The following is a 21,822-nucleotide window of genomic DNA, read 5'->3' as shown; positions in this document are numbered from 1 at the left end:
CTTTTTCTTCTCCTTCACCTTCTTTCTTTCCTTATTTGAAATTCGTTTTGTGTGTGTGTGTGTGTGTGTGTGTGTGTGTGTGTTAGAAAGAGTGTGTGTGTGTGTCAGGGGTCTAGTTGTGGTGTCTTTTGAATGGCATTTGTACCGTTTTTATGTACATGTTGCACCCAGAATGGGTTGATTTATGAATGATTTGAATGAAATCAATAAAATATCATTGAAAAACAAAAAAAAAAAGTGAACAAAAAAGTGAACAAAAACAAAAAAGTGTGTGTGAGAAAGTGTGTGTGTGTGTGTGTGTGTGTGTGTGTGTGTGTGTCAGGGGTCTAGTTGTAGTGTCTTTTGAATGGCATTTGTACCGTTTTTATAATCATGTTGCACCCAGAATGGGTTGATTTATGAATGATTTGAATGAAATCAATAAAATATCATTGAAAAAAAAGTGAACAAGAAATAAATTCTGTTGTATTTCCCAATTTATGTGTCAACCATCAACTAACCCTTGCATGAATGATAATGAATGATATCAAATGAAAAAAAGATAAAGTAATGAATATCAGTAAATATAGAGAGATAAGTCTGTAGATTGACAGATGCATTTATTGATGTATGAAAAAATTGAATATGAATAGTATGTGAAACAGGTGAATAGTTGTAGAAAAATAAGAATACGTACTAAAATATTATTTTTATGTGTCTGTCTATCCTTATATCTATTATATATATATATTTATATATTTATATGTTGAAGGCCCGGAATACAGTTTTGTTTGTGATATGTATGTAAGTAAATGTGTCTGTAAATACATGTGTTTATATATGAAGCATATAACTCGTGGGAAATGTCTGCGACGATAACAGATGGAATCTGACATATCAACAAGGAGCGGAGCGAACTTTTTCTACACACAAGGTAGACGAACTTTTTAAAGAGTTGCACTCTCGAGTAGACTAATGAAATGAAATACAGGAAACAGTGATGGATTTTAGCCAAAGAATCCTTTGTACACATCCGTACAAACAAGGACAAAAACTTACACATATGTGGAATATTTGTTAATATGTTGACATTTCTGTATATACAGTACATAATATGTACTAACAATGTGTAGTGCATGTAACAGCCGTGTATACATATAAAGATTATTATACACATGCAGAAATTATATGTTTATAGTAATTTTATGCGATTACAATATATATAAAATCTGTACACATCTGTACACAAAGGTACATGTCAAGGCAGAAATTCATGTCATTCATATAAGTTGATGTTTATGCAGTTATGTACAAATATTATTATATATAATGTGTGTGCGTTTATGCGCTTGCCGTTTTGTGTGTGTGTGTGGGGTTGACTTGTGTGGACTGATTGCACTTCTAATCTGCATTGTAGTTGATGGATAATAATTGTAAGAATGTCGTATACGGTAATTAACAAACTGTGAGATGAACAAACTTTCCAGGTCGACACAGGAGGTCAAAGAACTTTATCAGGTTATTGCGAATTCTTGCGAATACTGAAAGATTAATCATGCCACTGATGATAAAACAACATCATACAACTTATACACTTTACATGCACTTACACATCAGTGTCATGGCTGCGTGTGTGTGTGTGTGTGTGTGTGTGTGTATGTATGTTTGTGCGCGCGCGCGTGTCTGAGCAAGATGGTTCATGTGTATATCGGATGAATGCGCTTTTAATCTACGTCTTTAATTGATGAGAAATATTTGGAACGCTATCATTTGCTAATTTACAAGAAGATGAACTCTTGCTCAGTCAGAATGACTCTTGAGTTGAATGAACTTTTTAACTGATTTGTCATCAAAGCAAAGAACTTAACAAAGGTTGTGAATAACAACCATAGACAGGTAAAAAAAAAATAAACAAAAAAAAATCCTGCAAGGACACAATGTACACATTAACTTTAAGGTCAGATCACTAGTAAGATTTTTCGTTCCCAATAGTCTAAAGTTCTTTTATTTTTCTTGTTGTTCTTGTTGTTAAACCAACAGCATTTTGGACGTCTAGAAAAGTTCGTTTACTTCTTACCGGTCAGTATATGCAGAGTGCTGGCGTTACTCTGACAAAGAGGTATGTTCGTTATCCTTGGGTGAACATAATGCCTAATATACTCAAAGAGTTCAGAAAACTTTGCTCTATTTATTTTTTGTTTACCCCCTCGGCTTCTCCCCTCTTTTTCTTTTTTTATTTCTTTTTCTTCTTCTTTAGTCCAGATGACCTGCTTCCTTTAATCCAATAAGTCCGGAAGCTTTCAAGCTCAGATTAATCCACAACCTGCAAGATGTTCTGAGAGCTGTTGAAACATTCGGTATAACATGAATATTACCGAAAACTGAATATCGCATTTCGTTAGAAATATGAGAGATAAACACAAATGAGATTGAGTGGTTTAGCCAGGAGATTTATGCACAGTAACAATAACAGTAAACAAATAGTTACTAACACCTAGTAATTGATTTCTATAGAGCCTTCTTTCGTTTTGCACATATTTAAAGAAAAGAATGTTGAAAAAATGTTGAGAAATGGAAAAGACATGTGGAGCTAATTTTACAATTGCAGTGTGGATAGTGTATGATTATAAGGGATGATGATAATGTATTTTTTTTTTCGAATTGTTTTATTGTGGCATAACGATAAGAATTATAATTATCATTATTATTTCTGTGCTACAATTACAGTTTATCATACAATTCTAATTATCATCGTTAATATTGTATAGCTTTTATAATTATCGTCATCATCACCCTCACCAAGTTAGCAATCACTCTACTACGTGCAAAATGTCTGCCTTATATACGTCACTGACATCTAGACATCACCTTTATGACATTATACTGGAGCATAGTCATGCTACCGCTCGAAAAATAATCATCACGTTGGCTATGCAGAAGTATAATAAATCACTGCAGAATCATAAATCACTGACCACCCACTCAAATAATGCCTTAACGAGTGATAAAAATGACGACTACCTTGTGTTCACTGCATTACCAAGCAGGAAACAAAATTCATCATCTTGTATGACTGTATATTTAATCAAGAGCAGGTACAGGAATGTTTTGAACGTTTGAATCGAAATAAATTATCAAAATGTTCAAATAATGCCCCTTTCCCTCCCAGCCTTTCCGTTGACTGAGAATAGCTCGCATGTTTCCGTGTTACAAATATCTTATAAACAAAAGACATTGCAAGTTATATGCTCGGTCTATGGGGAGTGCACTGTCCAATGCCTTTATTAATTGTATTAGTCTTATTAAGAGGTTGTTGACAGATTGGTTTGGAAATTTTGGTTTGAAGGTGTGTTTTTTATTGTTTTTGGCTGTGTCCGAGTAATCGCAAGAAAAAAAACAACTAGAAAATTATGATGAACTATATGACAAGGAATCATTTTGGCTACATAAGTGATCTTGAATCAACGCAAATCAACATGCATTTGAATTAAATAGTTCGTTTAATCAGAAAAAGTAGAAGTCACTCTATCTTCCGTGCACTAATAATTAAAGGGAAATTGAACAAATGGATGTTGTCAGAAGAATGTATTTCTCTTCACGCACCATAGTAGTAACTGCTTATCCTTGGTACAATCATTTATCTGTTCCTAAATAGGATCCATAACACCTACAGGCTAAGTAATGACTTCATACGGTTTCAATGAAGACAAGTCAAGCCAGTATCGTTTTGTGACCGACTTTGATTGCAATATGTTCAGTCTGCATTATTAGCTTCTGAGCTTGCATGTACTCTTGTCTTGTCGATGCATGTCACTGACTTATCTCTCACCAAGTCTCTTTCTCTATATTATCCGCCTCTTTGTTCCCTCTCGACCGTATTATACAAACTGCAAAAAATTAATCTGCGATGAACTTTCGATCAACCCTGTTCGGTACTGATCACCTCAAAGAAACGGGGATGTGTTTTGATCTGGTTTTGGCTGGTGTTTGCGTGCAGCTGTCATGAAATTGTAGGTGTCGAAGTTGAAATCTTGCATAACACATATAGCAAATATTGTGACTGATTTTCGTGGTCTATATGACGTTGACTTGTCCTTTGTTAAGTTTACTGCGCAGGTAGGGATCGAAAGAAATATGATTATGTTGATCTGTCAGTATACAGGAAATTAACAGCTAAGTTCAATTATTCAACTAATCGTATTATTAGCGTGTCAGTATTTGTCGAACAAATAGAGGAAATACAAGTCAATCAGAACGCATACAGAAATCAGCTATTCATAGCGTGGAACAGGTAGCCACTATAATATTCTGCTATAAGAAACATGACCAGTCTTATTCTACAGAGTGTACAATTTTGCGTAAGTAAGTACATGATAATGAATTTGTTATATCATACAGTTTTCGACATGGAGCGACGGACAACCTTTATTCATTTTGTGGTATGCCCTACATATCTTTCGACTCATGATAAAGCTTGGACTAAAGTAATATGCTACAGTGTTTCGCACATTACAAGGAATCAGATGGTAAGCAAATCATGTTGCTTGCATATTGAAGATACACAAGCACGAATATAAGATATAATAATATATAACAGGATAAGAATATATACAAGATGCAAAATTATCACACATTTCACATCATTTCTAACTTGACTATGATATATGTTTCGTTAAAATCAGATCTCACATTCAGTCAACCAGTTTGACATTGGTTTGGAATTGCATTTTACTAGTATCACCATGACAATATCAACTTATCGGGCCGAATATGTACTGTATGTCATACATGTATGAATCTCTGTCAAATTTTCATTTCTACATATGAAAGGAGGACAACACCGATGAGTGGTGATTAGTGGTAATGATGACGGTGATGATGATGAAGATAGTGATGATGATGATGATGGTGATGATGATGATGATGATGATGATTATGATATTGGAAGAAAAACCCTAGAAAGAAGCCTGGAAGGAGATGGTGGTGCAAGTTTTTAGAAATAGCATAGTTAGCACTTGAAAATGTTTCATCACTTATCATGTTTACTTACGAAATATTTTGTATTACCACAAAGTATTGTTCGTGTTTCGAAAAAAATATGAAAATAAACTAAACTGAAACTGAAACTCACAAAACAGAGGGGGCATCGTTATCATTTTTTTTTGAGAATGGTTAGTATTGATCTTATACTGTACACTAATTCTCCACCAACAGTGACCAAGGGCGCAGACACAAGCTATTGATGATACATCGCCTAACACTCCAGTAATGGGAGGAGGGAGGGCAAAGATGCATCGTGGAGAAAGTTCATTCACCTAAGAAACTATATTCCTAATCGGTTACCATGGCATAGTGCAAATATGACAGATGACGTTGGGAGAACAAATGAGTGCAGTTTAAACGGCATTGTTAATTAGTGTAATCATTAACCTTTATCACACGGTGCATCGCGAGATAAGAAGAGATGAAGATAAAGGTTGGACGTTTCGTTAATAATTGTCAAGGATCTCTACCCATCCAAATCGGTATCATGCACTGGCTCATGGCACCCCTCCAAATACTGTAGATTGTTTTCCACAGTCATGTGACAGAGAAACTGACAGTATATACAAAGTGTATGCTGAATGCCATGTACAGTAGCAGGAAAACATAACAGAGAGCAGTTGAACTCACAAGGACCCCCCCCCTCCCACAAAAAAAAAAAAATAGAAGAAGAAATGGAAAAAGATTATTTGTTTCACCGTCAAAGACTTTTGAAAGATGTGGGGCCAGAGTATTCGTGTTTAGATGAAAAAGTGTGTGTTTGTGTTAAACTCCACAATCAGCAAAACGCGGTTTTCGATTATTGTTCTACCATTATTTCACATTATTCTTCGAGTTCTGAAATTGGCTTGGAATTGCTTTGTATAAGAAAAAATAAGATTTCTGTTCTTGACACAGACGTTGATGACTTTGTGTGTGTGTGTGTGTGTGTGTGTGTGTGTGTGTGTGTGTGTGTGTGTGTGTGTGTGCATCTTCTTTACTTACTCTTGCCATACACTCACAACACACGAAATAGTTACATCATAGAACGAGATCATTGATCATCAAAACTTTACTGTTTCATTCAGTTATCGAAAAAAAATCTCACATTACATTCATTTTTCGACAAACTTCACTGAAAATAATTGAGAAAGGTATAAAGTGATATTACCCCCCCCCCCATCACACACTCAGGGTGGAGTTGCTCTTTTGAGTTTTTATTTAAAATATATTGATTTTGTATGATTTTCTATTCTTCCTCCTGCTATGCATCCATAATAGTTTTACTTTAATGAGATTATTATTGTCCATCATATGAACGATCATATTTCATAAATACATCACTCGATGATTATGGACATTTCAGGGTATATATGATCATATAATTCATTTTCCAAAACGTCGAAATATAAATATATAAGAAGTTCAAGATAGCTTAAGATCTTAATAAATGATAGTATGAAATCCCCCCAGCACTCACCACGAAAATACTTTTTTTTTTCAAATCGGGATAACTTATAATCGAAATAAAGGAAAGTATAAAATTACATTTCTCCACCCACACCAAGGGAGGTATACGACATATATACACGCCTCCCTCACTTTTATACCATTCATGGACACTCCCAACAAAATCATGGACCCCCACCTTCCCCTACACACATCCTGAAAATCCTCACACACAAACATACACACACATACACACAAGCACACCTGCACGAATCCTGTTCCAGTTTATCTTTCTGCACCTGACAAAAAGAAAGAAAGAAAAAAAAAGAAAAAAAATTCTTTTTAAGAAAATTTCATGGGTTTGTTCCCATTTTTGTATTAAATTCACCTCAATTTTTCCCCTTAAGACTACATTTTATCGTCATCTCTGTAATCTTCCATCATTACCTTTTGCACGGATGGCAAAGTGCCTTGTTTTCTAGAATTGAAAATGATAGGCTTTACTAGAAAAAAAGATAAACAATTTATTACATATTAGGCCCTATATTCTAACAAGTTTTTGTTTTTGTTTTCGGATACTCCCATAAAAAAAAAGATTTCCAATCATCACTGTCAACTTCCCGTGTATACGTTTTTAATTACCTCCTGCCATAGTCGTTTTACCTTCGGGCAATCTGAGCATTTTTCCCTATAAAACAGTCTATGATAGCGCCCTCATTCCTTCAACTAAGAGATGAAGACACCTGTATCGGTGGTTAATAGTTACGTGATCAAGCGTAGTGACCATCTTTTGATAAATTCACTCAAATCAATAGTTGATTTAGTACGCCGTAATCCGGGGTACTGCCAATTTTCTTTTATTTCAATGACGTCTTATTTCCTCCTCTTGCTCTGCATTCACAAAACACGTAACATCACAATAAACTGATACACGAAATAATTACATCGTGTAGAAACAGATCATCGATACAAAATGTATTTGAGAACACTTTTTTTCTTTTCTCTCGATTATCGAAGAAAATTCTCTCATTTTGATACATAATTATAGTTTTTCCGAAAAAAATCTAAAGTCAAAACAATAAAAAAGGTACGAAATTTTGACACACTCAGGGAAGGGTTACACTTATGTGTTTTTATTTGAATGGTTGTTTGTATTAGCTTATACAATTCCTTGATCATGCAATTTATTTTCCAAATCAAGATAGCTTAAAATAAACCAAAACCCAATGAGAAATGTTGATCGAGTGAAAGCAGCAATATTAGTAGAACACATCAGTGAAAGTTCGAGGAAAATCGGAAAATCGATGCAAAAGTTATGAAATTGTGATTTTTTTTTAAGGTTTGGTGTTGGGACCGCTGGATGAGGAGACTACAAGAGTTCATGACGTCGTGTGTGGACAACAATATAAAGAAAATATAAAGGGAATTCCACAAAAATTCATTTTTTCATGAAAATTACACACTCCATCAACTTGATACTGACATATGTTACGGGTAGTAATTATTCTCCCTGCTTTCTGAAAGCAGTTAGTCAAGTGCTCTTTCATTATGCTAGAAAAGTGAAATCATGTTTAATTTTCTTTATATTTTCTTTAAAATCATTTTTGTCCACACATGTCATCATAACTCCTAGTAGTCTCCTCATCCAGCGGTTCCAAAACAAAAAACTTAAAAAAAATCATAATTTTTGCATCGATTGTCCGATGTTCCTCAAACTTTCACCTTGTGTTCTGCTAATGTTGCTGCTTTCACCCAATCCACATGTTTCTTTGGGTTTTGGTTTCCTTTCAAAGCAAAAAGAAAAAGAAAAAAAAAAAGGATGGAATGAAGTTTCCCCACCCCAACACCCACCAAGGGAGGTATGCGACATTTGATACGCTTTCTTCCTTTCACTATTAATAAACACACCAACGAACTCATGAACCCCCATCCCCTACACACACACACCCAAACACCCCCCCCCCCCCCACACACACAAACATCCATCCATACGGTTGATGCTCGTTACTCCGAAGGTTCGTTATTCCGAAACACATGCACAAATTCCTTATGTTCGTTAGTCAGAAAATGGAAAAGGCTTCGTTGGTTCAGGGAGGTGTTCCTCCCTCTCACCTCCCTGGTTAGTCCGAACATTAAATTGTGGCGTTATTCCGAAGGTTAGTGATTCCATGATTCGCTAATCCGAAAATTAAACTATTAGGTTCGTTATTCCGAAGGTTTGTTACTCCCAAAATGGAATAAGGCTCGTTATTCCAAAGATTCGTTAATCCGAAAATGAAAAGACTTAAGGTGCATAGGCTAACTAACGCACCTTCGAAATCAGAAACTTATTTCGATTTCAGATCAACGAACCTTCGAAATAATGATCATTTTTTTTTTTTTTCATTTTCGGATCAGTGAACATTTGGTATAACGAACCTGTGGAAAAACGAACTGGAACAACGCCTTTTTTTCCATTTTTTGATTCTAAATCTCTATATAATCTTGTATAAGATACATTTTTATTACTTTTTGTACGGATGCAATGGCAGAGTGCCTTGTTTTATAGAAATAATATATACGTGTAATAATTGTATTCTAACAATTATGCTGGATCCTCCCATTAAAATGGATTTCAAACAATCACCGCTACTTTTTTACAACTTTTACAATTGCCTCCTGCCGCATACAATCGTTTTAAAACCTCTGGGCAACCTAAAAATAAAATGTTGGTATGTTTCTATACTTCTTTTCTACAAAACTATGAAAAAAAAACTGTTCAAAACCAATTTTGTGTAAAAGCTTCTGTTTCGTTTGACATTAAGAATGTCCCCTATTAAATTTTGTTATAATTTGTATTGAAAGGCTCTTGTCTATCATACTATGATAATTATAGGCCTATGTAAGACTACTGTTCTTAAATATTCTCTCAATTTCCCTATTCCAAGATGATATTGACAACTGTAAGTGTCTGTAATCTGTAATATGCATGTAAACCTTCTGAAAAATGTTAAATGAAATAATCATATAATCGTCTAGACTTGAAGTCACATGATTTCTGCAATCGTCAAAATATCATCAACAGATTATCAGTATTCACATACCTCAGGATGGTTGACAATTAAATCCTTGAAATGTAGGCCTTAGATAGAATCACCGTTATTAATTTTGCCGACATTAGTTCTACCATCTGTCTAAAGAACAAAATAATCTAATCATGAGTTTTAGAATTACACACTTTGTAGAACTATAGTAAGCGATAAGGAGGGCATTAAACCTCCACATATGAAAATATAGGTTTGATTTGCTGTATGCACAGCGAGACTAAATCAGTATAAGAGGTTTTTTAATTATTGTTCTAGATCTTTCTTTTTTTTGTGGAAGCGCGAATTTGGCTACACTATACATGTTGAGGATGCAAAAAAAAATGAAGAAAAAAATCCTTGTCCACAATTTTCGTCCGACCAGTCACTAGAGCCTATATAGGGAAACCGGGTAGGCATGTGAGAACGTCATGTCAGTGTGATTGGTCAAAGCAAGGGGTTATCACACCAGTATTTCCTTCGCCAAAGCTTGTAGATCCAGTGGTAAAAGCAAGTAGGCCTACGTTGTGCCAATGTTTCTGATCTGGGGCCGTTTTTACAAAACTTTAAAATCAACCCTAAATTCAATTCAGCTAATCTTAGAGGCAATTTTTTGGATTCAAATTCAAATACATAAGCCCTACTTAATTATATTTTTTCGACAACAAGCATAACTTACATCTGACTTTTGTGACAGAGAAATAATGTAAACAAGACCATGTGTGTTGAACAGAGTAAATAACAATAATGAAACGTTATGCATTATAGTTACAATACATTGTAAAGAGTACAGAGTAATCAAGGTGAAGTACCGTGTATAAACAATATTATGCACTGAGCAAAAAATGGAGGACAACAAGAAGACTATATCAGAAAAAAAATGACGAGGCGAACATGATAACAAGACAACAGAGACAGCAATCTTTGAAGTTTGTAAAAAGAAATAATAGTACTGTGACACCTTTGTAAACAAAGGAAAAATAAATGGATAACTGTGATATAAACCTTATTCCTACCTTAATAGTATTCGGGCAATTGTGGCGATAGTATAGAGGTGGCGATGCAGATTCTACGAGCTAGTAACAAAATCCGCCCACAACCACGTCCGATTCTGAGGAATCATATGAAATTGTAAAAAGAAAACTTCAATCTCTTTTTAAATGAGTATATAGATGGAGTAGTTGATGAATCAGAGAATTTCAGAAGTTTGGATAAGTGTGTTCTTATAGCTAAAATCTTATAATGGGAACAAATGTAAATAGGCCCTGTTGAATTGAATGGAATTCAAGAAATTTTTTTTTCCCCTTAAATGTTCTATATCATGTGATCTCCGGTTTTTGCACACTGTGTTGTTAAGGCCAAAAAGAGTTCTGCCATTCATTTCATTCTGGTCGGTCACAAGCAGAAAGTGGATATACAGTCAATATGTCAAATTCATAATGATGTTATACAACGTGTTTAACTATTTGCATTGATTAAAAATACAAAGCGTGGAGCTGTCTGACCCTGAACTCCATGGTCACGTGAGGCTTTTCTACTGAAATATCAGGTGACCTCCTATCCGGAGTCACCTGATACACGATGCTATAATATTGTTGTATAGACAGGCGCGGCTTGCCGCTGGACGGACTGCGCCTCTGGCCTGCAGTGATCTTCTGCTCGGACCAAAACACACATGATCACGAAAATGAAGCAGTCGCTGATTTTCTGCTTTATTGCTGCGTTCGTCTCAAACTTCAGATCTGGAGAATGTCTGTCTATTGGACATATGAAAATACCTTTCTGGAATGACACTTTGTCATGGGACCAAAGGTTAGACGACTTGCTAAGCCGCTTGAAAGTAGATGAAATGACATACCAGCTCGCCAAGGGTGGCGCGGGTCCGAACGGGCCATCCCCGCCGATCTCTCGCCTTAGGATCCAGCGGTACGTATGGAACACGGAATGTCTGCATGGAGATGCACAGGCGACTGGAAATGCGACGGCCTTTCCTCAAGCCATCGGATTAGCAGCAGCTTTTAGGTACAATGTCTGCTTTGGTTATTTACTTGCACTAGATTAGATCTAATTCGAAAACTGAACAGCCTGTTTTTGTTTTGTTTTGTCATATATTGATAATTGTGTGCAACAGTTAGTCAATAGATTCAGCATTAATTCTACTCAACAGGTTCACAAATGTAGCTTTACGGACATAACAGAGCTCTTCAGTACCGGTACAGTTCTTATCTAAAGGCTCTCTTACAACCGGTTGTGCTGCTACTAGTGTACGAGTGGTTTGCGTGCCAAAAGTGGGCCACGTAGTGAGATGCACGCAAGTGCAAAGTATTTTTTTGGTGGTCGCAAACACGACGCATAGCACGCAGCCTGAAAACTGGCCAGCCAGTTGTTCGCTACGACCTGGCTGGGACAATTAGCACGCGTGGGGCACGCTCGGAGTACGCGAGACAAAAGTACTGAGTAAGTTCGATAGGCGTGCGTGTAGAACGCAGGCAAAACATGCAACAATTTCGGGGGGGGGGGGGGGGTATTTTCCCACGAAGGCGTACTTACCACGCAAGAGGCTTTTACTTTCCACTTGCTTTCAATGTGCGTGTAACAAAAGGGGGGTGAGCACACTTCTTGTGTGCGTATTACCTACTTCCAAAATGTGTGGTGAGTACTACTACCATACTTGTGAAGTACGTCACGCTCAGACGACGAACGTGATCAGCACGATAGAAAGTGCGTCAGAAGTACATGTTGAGACATGCTCAGGTGCATCGTGCTCCTATATAAAAGCTGATACGGACAGCGTGCTTTCAGTTCCGCGTCGACATTTTCTGCAGTGAGTCCACATGAATGATGAAGAGACTCAGTGCACCCTTTTATATTATTGTGATTATCCGTGCGTTCTTCCAATTTGACGAACAATTGTCTTGCTTAACACTTCCGTGCTCCTTACGTTTCTCTTACGTTTCTCTTACTTTGTAAGTAGAGATCTTATGTGCTCCTTTACTTCTTCCTACTTCCAAAAAGGCGTACAGACTACTTGCGGGCCACACTTTTTGAGCAAGACACACCCACTCATTAAGTACTTACTACATACTTCCCCTCTGATTTAATTTTCACCCTGCGACAACTCCACGCCTGACAGGAACTCTGAGTGCGCACGATCTCTAAACACGCATGACGGGATGTAAGAGAGGCTTTAGACAAGGCCAATATTAGTATTTTTTGGTCCATTCTTAAGCATAAATTACTTCGAAATAAATTCTGAAGTGTGGATGAATATGGCAAAGATAGACTCGAAGATAGTGTGTTTTTATTAAAAAAAAAAAACCCAACCATAATTATTGCCCCAAAATGTGTGTGTGTTTTTTTTAAAGAAAAGAATGCCTGCATGCACAAATCAAAATACCACTGACTCAAATGAAATAACTTTACAAGCTCTAGCATTTGATACTAAATCTGTCTCTGTAGCTCACATATTTTTCAAATTACATTGTACTTGCAGATTTATGATGTGTAGGAAAAATTTCCATTTTTTTTTTGGTGGAATTGCCCTGTAATGTTCTATTCAAATAACTTTCAAGGGACATCCGTTGTACTAAGCAAACAACAAGCGTACATTGTTGTTTATACAACAGTATGATCATTTTGATGTCATTAACAATACTAGGATACAACACTTTGAGTGACACCTTTGATTTCTATTTCATGGAATATGGTAATTTTGTGTTGCAGCCGGGGACTTGTTCATGAGGTTGCAAATGCAACAGGCTATGAAGTGAGAGCAAAGAATAACTACTACACAGAGCATGCAGAGTTTTCTGACCATCAAGGATTAAGCTGCTTCAGTCCTGTCATTAACGTAATGAGACATCCTTACTGGGGAAGAAATCAGGTTTGTAACCTCATGTTATCTAGATCCTAGACAGTGGAAAAAAGTTCTTTTTATGAATCACAACATTATAATGTGACAGTTTTTAATTTTTTTATTCAGTGATTGGTATCAGAAAAAATTGAAGCAACAACTAAAAAAGTTCCGAGGTAGCTTCTTACAGATAACTTTCCACTAACCAAAAACTTTAGTAGGTCTTTAATCTTAAAAATTCAGCACTCAGATTTAAACATTTATTTCAAAACATATGTTATGTAATTGTATGCATTGGATGTGAATGTTCCTGTGACATGGAGAGGATTTCCCAAAATTATGATAAGTCTGTCAAAAATGTAATTTTGACTATCATTTTTTATATGTCTGTGTATTTTCATTGATAGCGTATTTTTGTTGGCTACAGGAAACGTATGGAGAGGATCCGTATCTCACAGGGGAACTGGCCAAAAATTTTGTCTGGGGTTTGCAGGGCAGCCACCCTCGATACATCCTAGCCAATGCAGGATGCAAACACTTCGCTGCTTACTCGGGACCGGAAGACATCCCTTCATCTAGATTTACCTTTGATGCAAAGGTATCAACCCCAACTCCCCTCACAACATGATGCCTGTAGATTAATGTTTAGAAAATCTAAGTATTGGTATAAGGGCCATTTGGCAAAACCATAAAGTTTGCTCAACTTATGCTGTAAGAACAGCATTCAGTTCATACATGTTTTTTTTTTCTTTCTTTTCTTGCTGATGTTATTTATGATGATGAAAATAGTAGTGATAATTATAGTTATACAAGTACCAAGGTACAACTTGTACATGTGATAGTAATAGTCATAATGATAAGAGTAACATTATTAATAATGGTAATGGTAATGATACTGGTGATAATACTACTACTAATAATTACATTAATATGAAAAGAAGTTAAAGTAATGATAGAGCAGCATTACTTATAGTGATAGACATAATGATTATAATGCTCTAAGTTATTATGATCAAAATGAGAATGTCCTGAGTCAGCAGTGCTGGTGTTCAGTTTCTTTTTATCGTTACATACATGTACACATTCCATATCTCTACAGGTTAGTGATAGAGATATGCAGGTGACGTACATCTCAGCATTCAAAGAATGTGTCAAAGCGGGAACCTACAGCATCATGTGCAGCTATAATAGGTAATGGACAAATAGAGGCAGACATTTAACAAATACAATGTACAGATAAAAGCTGAAGAGGTCAGTGAACTTCCATGGTATACAGAATGTACGTGGTGAGAAACAGATACATGTATTTGGTCTACACAATCTGCTTGCTTTTATAACCTTTCTTTATTCTGCTTCCTTTTCTGCTTCCTTTTATATACAATTTAACCCTATAAATTAGGATGGGGCATTTTTGAGAGTTTTTATTACATGTCCAAGAAACCATGCACTGGAAATGTGTAAACCTGATTGGATATTTTTCTTTTTCTCTTCTCATAATATAAGTTATCTATTACCACAGTCTGTGTAATTAAACTTTTATTGTCAGCATATACATGTAGTCAAATGAAGATAATTAAGTTAGTATAACTGTAAAGGATGAAATCCATGTGAATTATCTGCCAGTGTTAGGATGGCATATATATTCACAATGTTTTTGTCGTAAACCTTATAGTGTGAATGGTATTCCAGCCTGTGCCAATACATATCTCCTGACCAACATCTTACGCAAGGAGTGGGGCTTCAAGGGCTACGTCGTCAGTGATCAACAAGCTCTGGAGCGGATCCAGACGACTCATCACTACACCTCATCGCCCCTGGAAACAGCTGTGAAGAGCCTGAAGGCAGGATGCAACCTAGAGCTTGGACACTCCCTACCACCGGTGTATGCATACCTCATGGAAGCTGTAAGCAATTTCTTCCAGAGTGTTTTGCTTAATCTGTTGAAGACTAGTCTGGCGTGTACTTGGGCAGGTGTCGATGGGAAATGCGTGTTGTAGCAAAATCAGCCCGTCCTCAACAGGTTAAACTCATCAAGCTCTGGGAAAAAATATTTGCAGAAAATCAGAAGGAAAATTAAAAAAGAAGAAGATGCCAATTTGAGACAGAAATAGGAACTGTAGTGATCTAAAATGTGTTGCCTGTTTAAAAATCAGTGATGATTTTTGCAATTAAGAGGCTTTAAAAAAAATCTGTAACTGATACAAACAATTGCGAATAACAGAGGAGTGAGATAGGAAAATTTGAAAGAATAAGAATTGTAATTGAAAGGCACAGCATCATTCTCTGCCAAGTTGGAATGCTGCACATATCACCACAGTATTGTCCAATTTTTTTTGTTGTTCATTTGTTCATTTGTGCAAGTGTTTATGTGTGTGTGTTTGTGTATGTGTGTGTGTGTGTATGAAAATGTAGTTGTGATTATATTTGTAGGCAGAGAATTATGCCAATTTGTGCTGTATTTGATCTTACAGTAAATAGAATCAGAAATTGACACATGCAGAATACATGAAATACATTAAATGACTGTTCCTGTAAGAACAGACTATGAAATGCACGAAACAAAAAATCTGCCAGAGTTATCCTCATCTTTCGATTCTTGCTGGCATGTGTATAGGTTCAACTGGGAATGCTGACACCACAAGAACTACAGGAGAGTTTGCGTCCGTTGTTCTACACTCGTCTACGTCTAGGGGAGTTTGACCCAGACCACCGAAATCCTTACAAGGCACTGACAGTGCAGGAAGTGGTTGAGTCTCCTTACCACCAGGACCTAGCAGTGAAGGCTGCCCTCAAGAGTTTTGTGCTGCTCAAGAATGAGAAAGACACCTTGCCAGTAGAGGGCAGCATTAAGACACTTGCGGTGAGATACCAAATAATTTCAGTGGACTTTTGAAGTGTCCAGAGTTCTATAAAGTAGATTAACTCTTAACGTGCCATGGTCGCCGAACGGCGACCTTAGTCCTGACGTGCCATGGTCGCCGATTGGCGACTAAGAACAGCGAGAAAAGCATTGATCATTTAAGTTCTTGTGGTACCGTAATGTGTTACACCAAGCAACTGCCAATGATATGTACTGGTAGCTGATTAGCATAGCCATCGTTTCCACTAAAAATAGGAGCATGCTTACATTGAAAAATTTTGAGTAAATACACAATTTTTCAGGTAGATGTATTTTTTTTCACATCGGGAAAATCCGCAGCGGGCGCACCCTCTGCGAGATGTGTATGGATCAAAAGTCTCATAGGTAAACCACGCGTGTGTATGCTATTGACTCTACGTGTATTGTCTATGCGGTTCCACTCGCATTGTTTCGCTTGGACGCTGTCCTGCGGGAAGCTGCTTTGATTTTGTCCCTCAAAAGAGGGTCAGCTTTCGTTCGTCGGTCAAGTCTTTCATCCTTTTGTTTTGGTGAACGTCACTAATCGTCCCCACACTAGCATAGGAATTGCGTGTGGACAAAGGCCTGCCGATTTCAATAGAGCACGCCCGCCCGCGGTCCGCGTAGACAAAAGGAGGATTAGCAGGTTCTTCCTTCTCAGGTGGACAAAAGACACTATTCCAGGGCCCGGGACAATTATTTCAGTTTCAAATACAGGATCTGGGACTAAAGGACTCAGATTTGGGAATGAATTACTGAGGCAGAAAGAGAAATTGCCAAGACAAAATAAACTGCTAGTATCTTTGGAATCATACAATTCTAGAAGGCAATTTTGTTATCATTTGAAAGAGGAAATGTTGCTCTAAAACTTTCTCACAGAGTCAAGGGAGCGTTCCATTGAAGAAAAAACAAAACTGACTCTTTTTTTCCATACTACACAAAAATTTCTAATAATTCTTTTGCTGTGTCAAATATTTCTGCAATATTTCATATTCAGATAAATATTGTGGCACACTGACTGCATGACACGAAAGAGCAAACATTTCTTGATATATGTTGTGTAGAACTCAATTCAAAACAGTCATTAGTTTCAGAGATATGGCGGTTTTAAATTTCATTGTCAGTCCAGTTTCGAAACGTTCTGGCGTTAGGTAAAAACCTCTGGCACGTTAGGGGTTTTGGGCCTGGCACATTAAGAGTTAAACTCCAGACATCAGGCTCCCTCGATCTGCTCGTGTAACATAACCAATCCTCAAAACTTGTTGACAAGGTATTATATTTGATTTATTCTCAGCAAATGTGAAAAAAAGGAACTGCAATATTTTGCACTGAGTGGTTCTATTTTTAGCTCACCTGAGCCAAAGGCTCAAGTGAGCTATTGCGATCGCCCTTCGTCCGGCGTCCGTCGTGCGTCGTGCGTCGTGCGTCGTGCGTCGTGCGTCGTGCGTCGTCCGTCGTCCGTCGTCCGTCGTCCGTCGTGCGTCGTGCGTAAACTTTTTACATTTTCATCTTCTTCTTGAAAACCCCAAGACCGATTTTTATCAAACTTGGCAGGTAGCATCCCTAGGGGGTTAGGAACTCAATTTGTTAAAATGGGCACCATGCCCCACCCAGGGGGCCCCCAGGGGGGCCCAAACCCCCCAAAATTAAGGAATCTGTAAAAATCTTCTTCTCTAGAACCAGAAGTGATAGAGCTAAGTTAATACTATGAGTTAGTACATTGATGACTGTAGTTTCAAGTTTGTTCATGGCAGAATCAGGGGTGCCCCCCTTGGGACCCAGGGGAGGGGGGTGGGGAAGGGTTCTAATGGGGCCTAAATTGTACATTTTCATCGTCTTCTTGAGAACCCCATGACCCATTTTCACCAAACTTGGCAGGTAGCATCCCTAGGGGGTTAGGAAATCAATTTGTGAAAATGGGCACCATGCCCCACCCAGGGGGCCCCCAGGGGGCCCAACCCCCCCCCCCCCAAATTAAAGAATATCCGCAAAAATCTTCTTCTCTAGAACCAGAAGTGATAGAGCTAAGTTAATACTATGAGTTAGTACATTGATGACTGTAGTTTCAAGTTTGTTCATGGCAGAATCAGGGGTGCCCCCCTTGGGACCCAGGGGAGGGAGGGGGTGAGGAGGGGTCCTAATGGGGCCTAAATTGTACATTTTTATCTTCTTCTTGAGAACCCCATGACCTATTTTCACCAAACTTGGCAGGTAGCATCCCTAGGGGGTTAGGATCTCAATTTGTTAAAATGGGCACCATGCCCCACCCAGGGGGCCCCCAGGGGTCCCAAATCCCCCAATCTTTATAAATCTTCTCTAGAATCAGAAGTTATATATAGAGCTGAGATAATACTATGAGTGAGTACATTAATGACTGTAGTTTCAAGTTTGTTCATAGGAGATCCAGGGGTGCCCCTCTTGGGTAGGGGGGGGGGGGGGTGGTGGTTGGAAGGGTCCAAATGGGGGCCTGAATTGTACATTTTCATCTTCTTCCTGAAAACCTCATGATGGATTTTTGTCAAACTTGGCAGGTAGCATCCCTAGGGGGTCAGGATCTCAATTTATCAAAATGGGCACCATGCCCCACCCAGAGGGCCCCAGGGGGCCCCCAATCCCCCCAAATTAAGGAATCTTAAAAAAATTGGGCCCTTATTGTACATTTTCATCTTCTACTTGAGAATGCCTGGTCAAATTTTGGTAGAGCTGTGAATAATTTCGATTAGTGACTGCGTGAAAGGTGAACTTGCGATACTCAGGTGAGCGCTAGACCCGCGGGTCTCTTGTTAAGAAAAATTTTGTAAAAAGAATGCGCAGGCAGCAGTACATGCAATGTTGTAGAAACATTTTTTTTACTATGTTCTTACTTGCTTGTTGCTGACACATTTCTTGTGCCTTGAATATCGTGTTTAGTGTTGCACATTCGTAGTTGAGGACACTGCCATTTGTTAATAAATCCATTAAAAACAAAGCAAACCAAAAAACACCATAAACAAAAACCCTGCAATGGTAGCTTTGCTGTGCCATGACTTAATATGCATCATACAGTGTTGAGTTCTTGTTTAGTCAGAAAAGTTGTAATGGAGAAGAGGAGAGTGAAACTATCCCATGAATTTGCAGATGCAGTATGAAGAAATAGGTACAAAGATGGTTTTGCATCTAATCCTAACCCATTGAAGATGGGTTGATTTTGCTACAGCATGCATTTCCCATAGGCACTTGCCCAAGTATACTAGGAACTTTTCCTCAACAGGTTTTATGAATAGGAATATGATATGAATGCAGACATATTCACGTGAATCTTGTAGTCACTCAACCAATGTGTCCCTCCAAGAAGTAAAAAAAACAACAAAAAAAAAAAACGTCATCATTCTCTATGGTTTGACTTCCATGTATTTCTTCATAGGGTATAATCTACTGTAAAAGAGGGTATTTTTGCCTGTATCGCATGTTTTTTAATTCTGTGGAATCAAAATATCAAATACGGGAACATATGGCAGCAAAAATATTTGCATGCTTTAATTTTGGTGCTAGTTTCTGGTTGTGTGAAATGCACAAAAATGTCAACACTGCGAAAATTTCAACTTTTACAGTATTTGACTTTAAACTGATAAATACTACATATCTGCCAAGGAAGCAGTGGATGCTTAAAAACAAGCACCCATGAGCCCCCATAATTCCCCTCTGAAGGACTAGGCCATTATGATGAAGTGCATTGCTGCAGGCAGAAACTCAAACCAGGAACTTTGTGATCAATGATAGTCTATCATCTTATCTGCTGAGCCACAACAGCCCCCATATAATGTACCTTGAATCACACTGATACAATTTTGATAAGTGATTTATTTTCCCCATGATTTATTAAATGCTTTTGAAGATACAGATCTTTTGTCATGTTGTAAGGAATGTCTGAGTCAAACTATGTCAGAATAGAGCACTTTGTAGTGTTCTATCTTCACTCAAGATCTGTTTTTACTGTTAACATTAAAACAAAATTGTTATAGGAAATTGCATCACATTCCTTGTTTTTTGCTCTCATTTCAGCAAAGAAGGGAAACAGAACAAAGCAGGGGATGATGATGGTTTGAATCAACCCTCCTTGACATTTTCCGCGACCATTTTGCCGTGCGAATTTTTTTGACCGCGCCGCTCGCTGACTTTTTACTTTCAAGTCTTGCACATCTTATGACTCCATTTTCGCGAAAAATTGGACATTCCGTTATGACGCTGCACGACCTTTTGTACATGCCTGTCAGACCGAAAATGGCTCAAAGCGTGATTTTGTGTACAAAGTCTATGCAAATAGAGTTTTCTCACCTTATTCAAAAAGATATGATTATTTTCACTTTCAATGGCTGAAATCAATTAATTTTAGCACAATTATGCTTAAATTAGGTTCTGTAATAAAGTTTGTGGAAAAAAAGAAAAAAAAAAAGGTCGAAAAACACAGAAATACATAAGAATTTCATAAAACAATAGAATACATAAGAAGTTGATTTTGATGCCAGATTTTTTTTCAAATACATTGTTAGGAATGCTACAATGAATAATGTCACCAAAAATAAGGATGCTGTTAGATTTATTTTTTGAATTAGAGCAAAATGTATGATTTCATGCATATTAATTAATATAAAATATTAAAAAAGGAAAATTCAATTTTTTTCTTTTATAGTTTGGTAGATAGTTTGGTAGCTTGGAGATCTCGGGGGGGGGGGGGGGGGGGGGGGGGGGGAGGGGGGGGGGGGGGTTGAATCAACCCTCCCCCGGCCATAGAACAGGCCAAAAAAGCCAGGCCTGGTTAGGGTTAAAGGCTCAAAATTTGACTCCTTTGCTCCTCTCTAATCATCCCCAAGATAACTGAATTCTCTTCTGCATGACACATTTATTCCTTCGCATTCATGCCAAATATTTGTTTTATTGGTACTGTAATGTGACTTATACGAAGCATTTGTGATGTTTATCATCTTAGGTTGTTGGCCCATTTGCTAATGCCACTGACCTCCTGTTTGGAAATTACCATGCCAACACTGATCGCACCTACATTACCAATGTTCTGAGTGGACTGTCTCCCTTAGCAACTGAGACCAGATTTGCCGCGGGATGCGAGTCTCCGAAGTGTCCATCCTTCAATCAGACGTCCATCTCAGCTGCTGCGGATGGGGCAGATTTAGTGGTGGTATGCTTGGGAACAGGTGAGAAGGACCATACAATGTAACCATGTCTTCCAGAAGTGTATATATATATATATATATATATATATACAGTATATGTATATATATATATTTTTTTTTTTTTTTGATTTTTGGAATTACCTTTTGTATGTGAAATGACTCTGAGAAATCTTTACAATGATAAAGGAAAGACATTTTGAATTACACTATAAAAGTCTTTATGGCAGACAAATTTATTTCAGTGATGAAATCTTGTTGTTTTCATTATTTACTGTAATACAGTGTGCAGTTTTATGTCTTGTTTGATAGCCTACACACATCAGCAGTATATTGGAACAATCCAGAGCAAATACAATAGTTGGTAAACTACTAACATGGTATTAACGTAGAATAATTGTTGTATAAGTACAT

At 37.4% G+C, this 21,822-nt stretch overlaps 1 protein-coding gene across 1 annotated transcript in view; it reads left to right on the top strand.

Annotated features, from left to right (window-relative positions):
• The first annotated feature begins 11,128 nt into the window (after positions 1–11,128).
• LOC139729216 (uncharacterized) overlaps positions 11,129–21,822 on the top strand; it is a 30,886-nt gene continuing 20,192 nt past the window's right edge. Inside the window, exons 1-7 of the mRNA XM_071640146.1 lie at positions 11,129–11,534; positions 13,236–13,395; positions 13,793–13,963; positions 14,465–14,556; positions 15,038–15,269; positions 15,980–16,225; positions 21,210–21,432. Of these exons, the coding sequence (XP_071496247.1) occupies positions 11,188–11,534; positions 13,236–13,395; positions 13,793–13,963; positions 14,465–14,556; positions 15,038–15,269; positions 15,980–16,225; positions 21,210–21,432 (1,471 nt within the window). The 5' untranslated portion in view covers positions 11,129–11,187. The remainder of the gene's footprint in view (positions 11,535–13,235; positions 13,396–13,792; positions 13,964–14,464; positions 14,557–15,037; positions 15,270–15,979; positions 16,226–21,209; positions 21,433–21,822) is intronic.

The sequence above is a fragment of the Diadema antillarum genome, unplaced genomic scaffold (genome assembly GCF_040938485.1).
Source record: "Diadema antillarum isolate AM-2024a unplaced genomic scaffold, OU_Dant_1.0 seq00000226_RagTag, whole genome shotgun sequence".
Classification (NCBI taxonomy): Eukaryota; Metazoa; Echinodermata; class Echinoidea; order Diadematoida; family Diadematidae; genus Diadema; species Diadema antillarum.
Note: the sequence above shows the minus strand (reverse complement) of the source record. Positions and strands in the feature narration are given on the sequence as shown.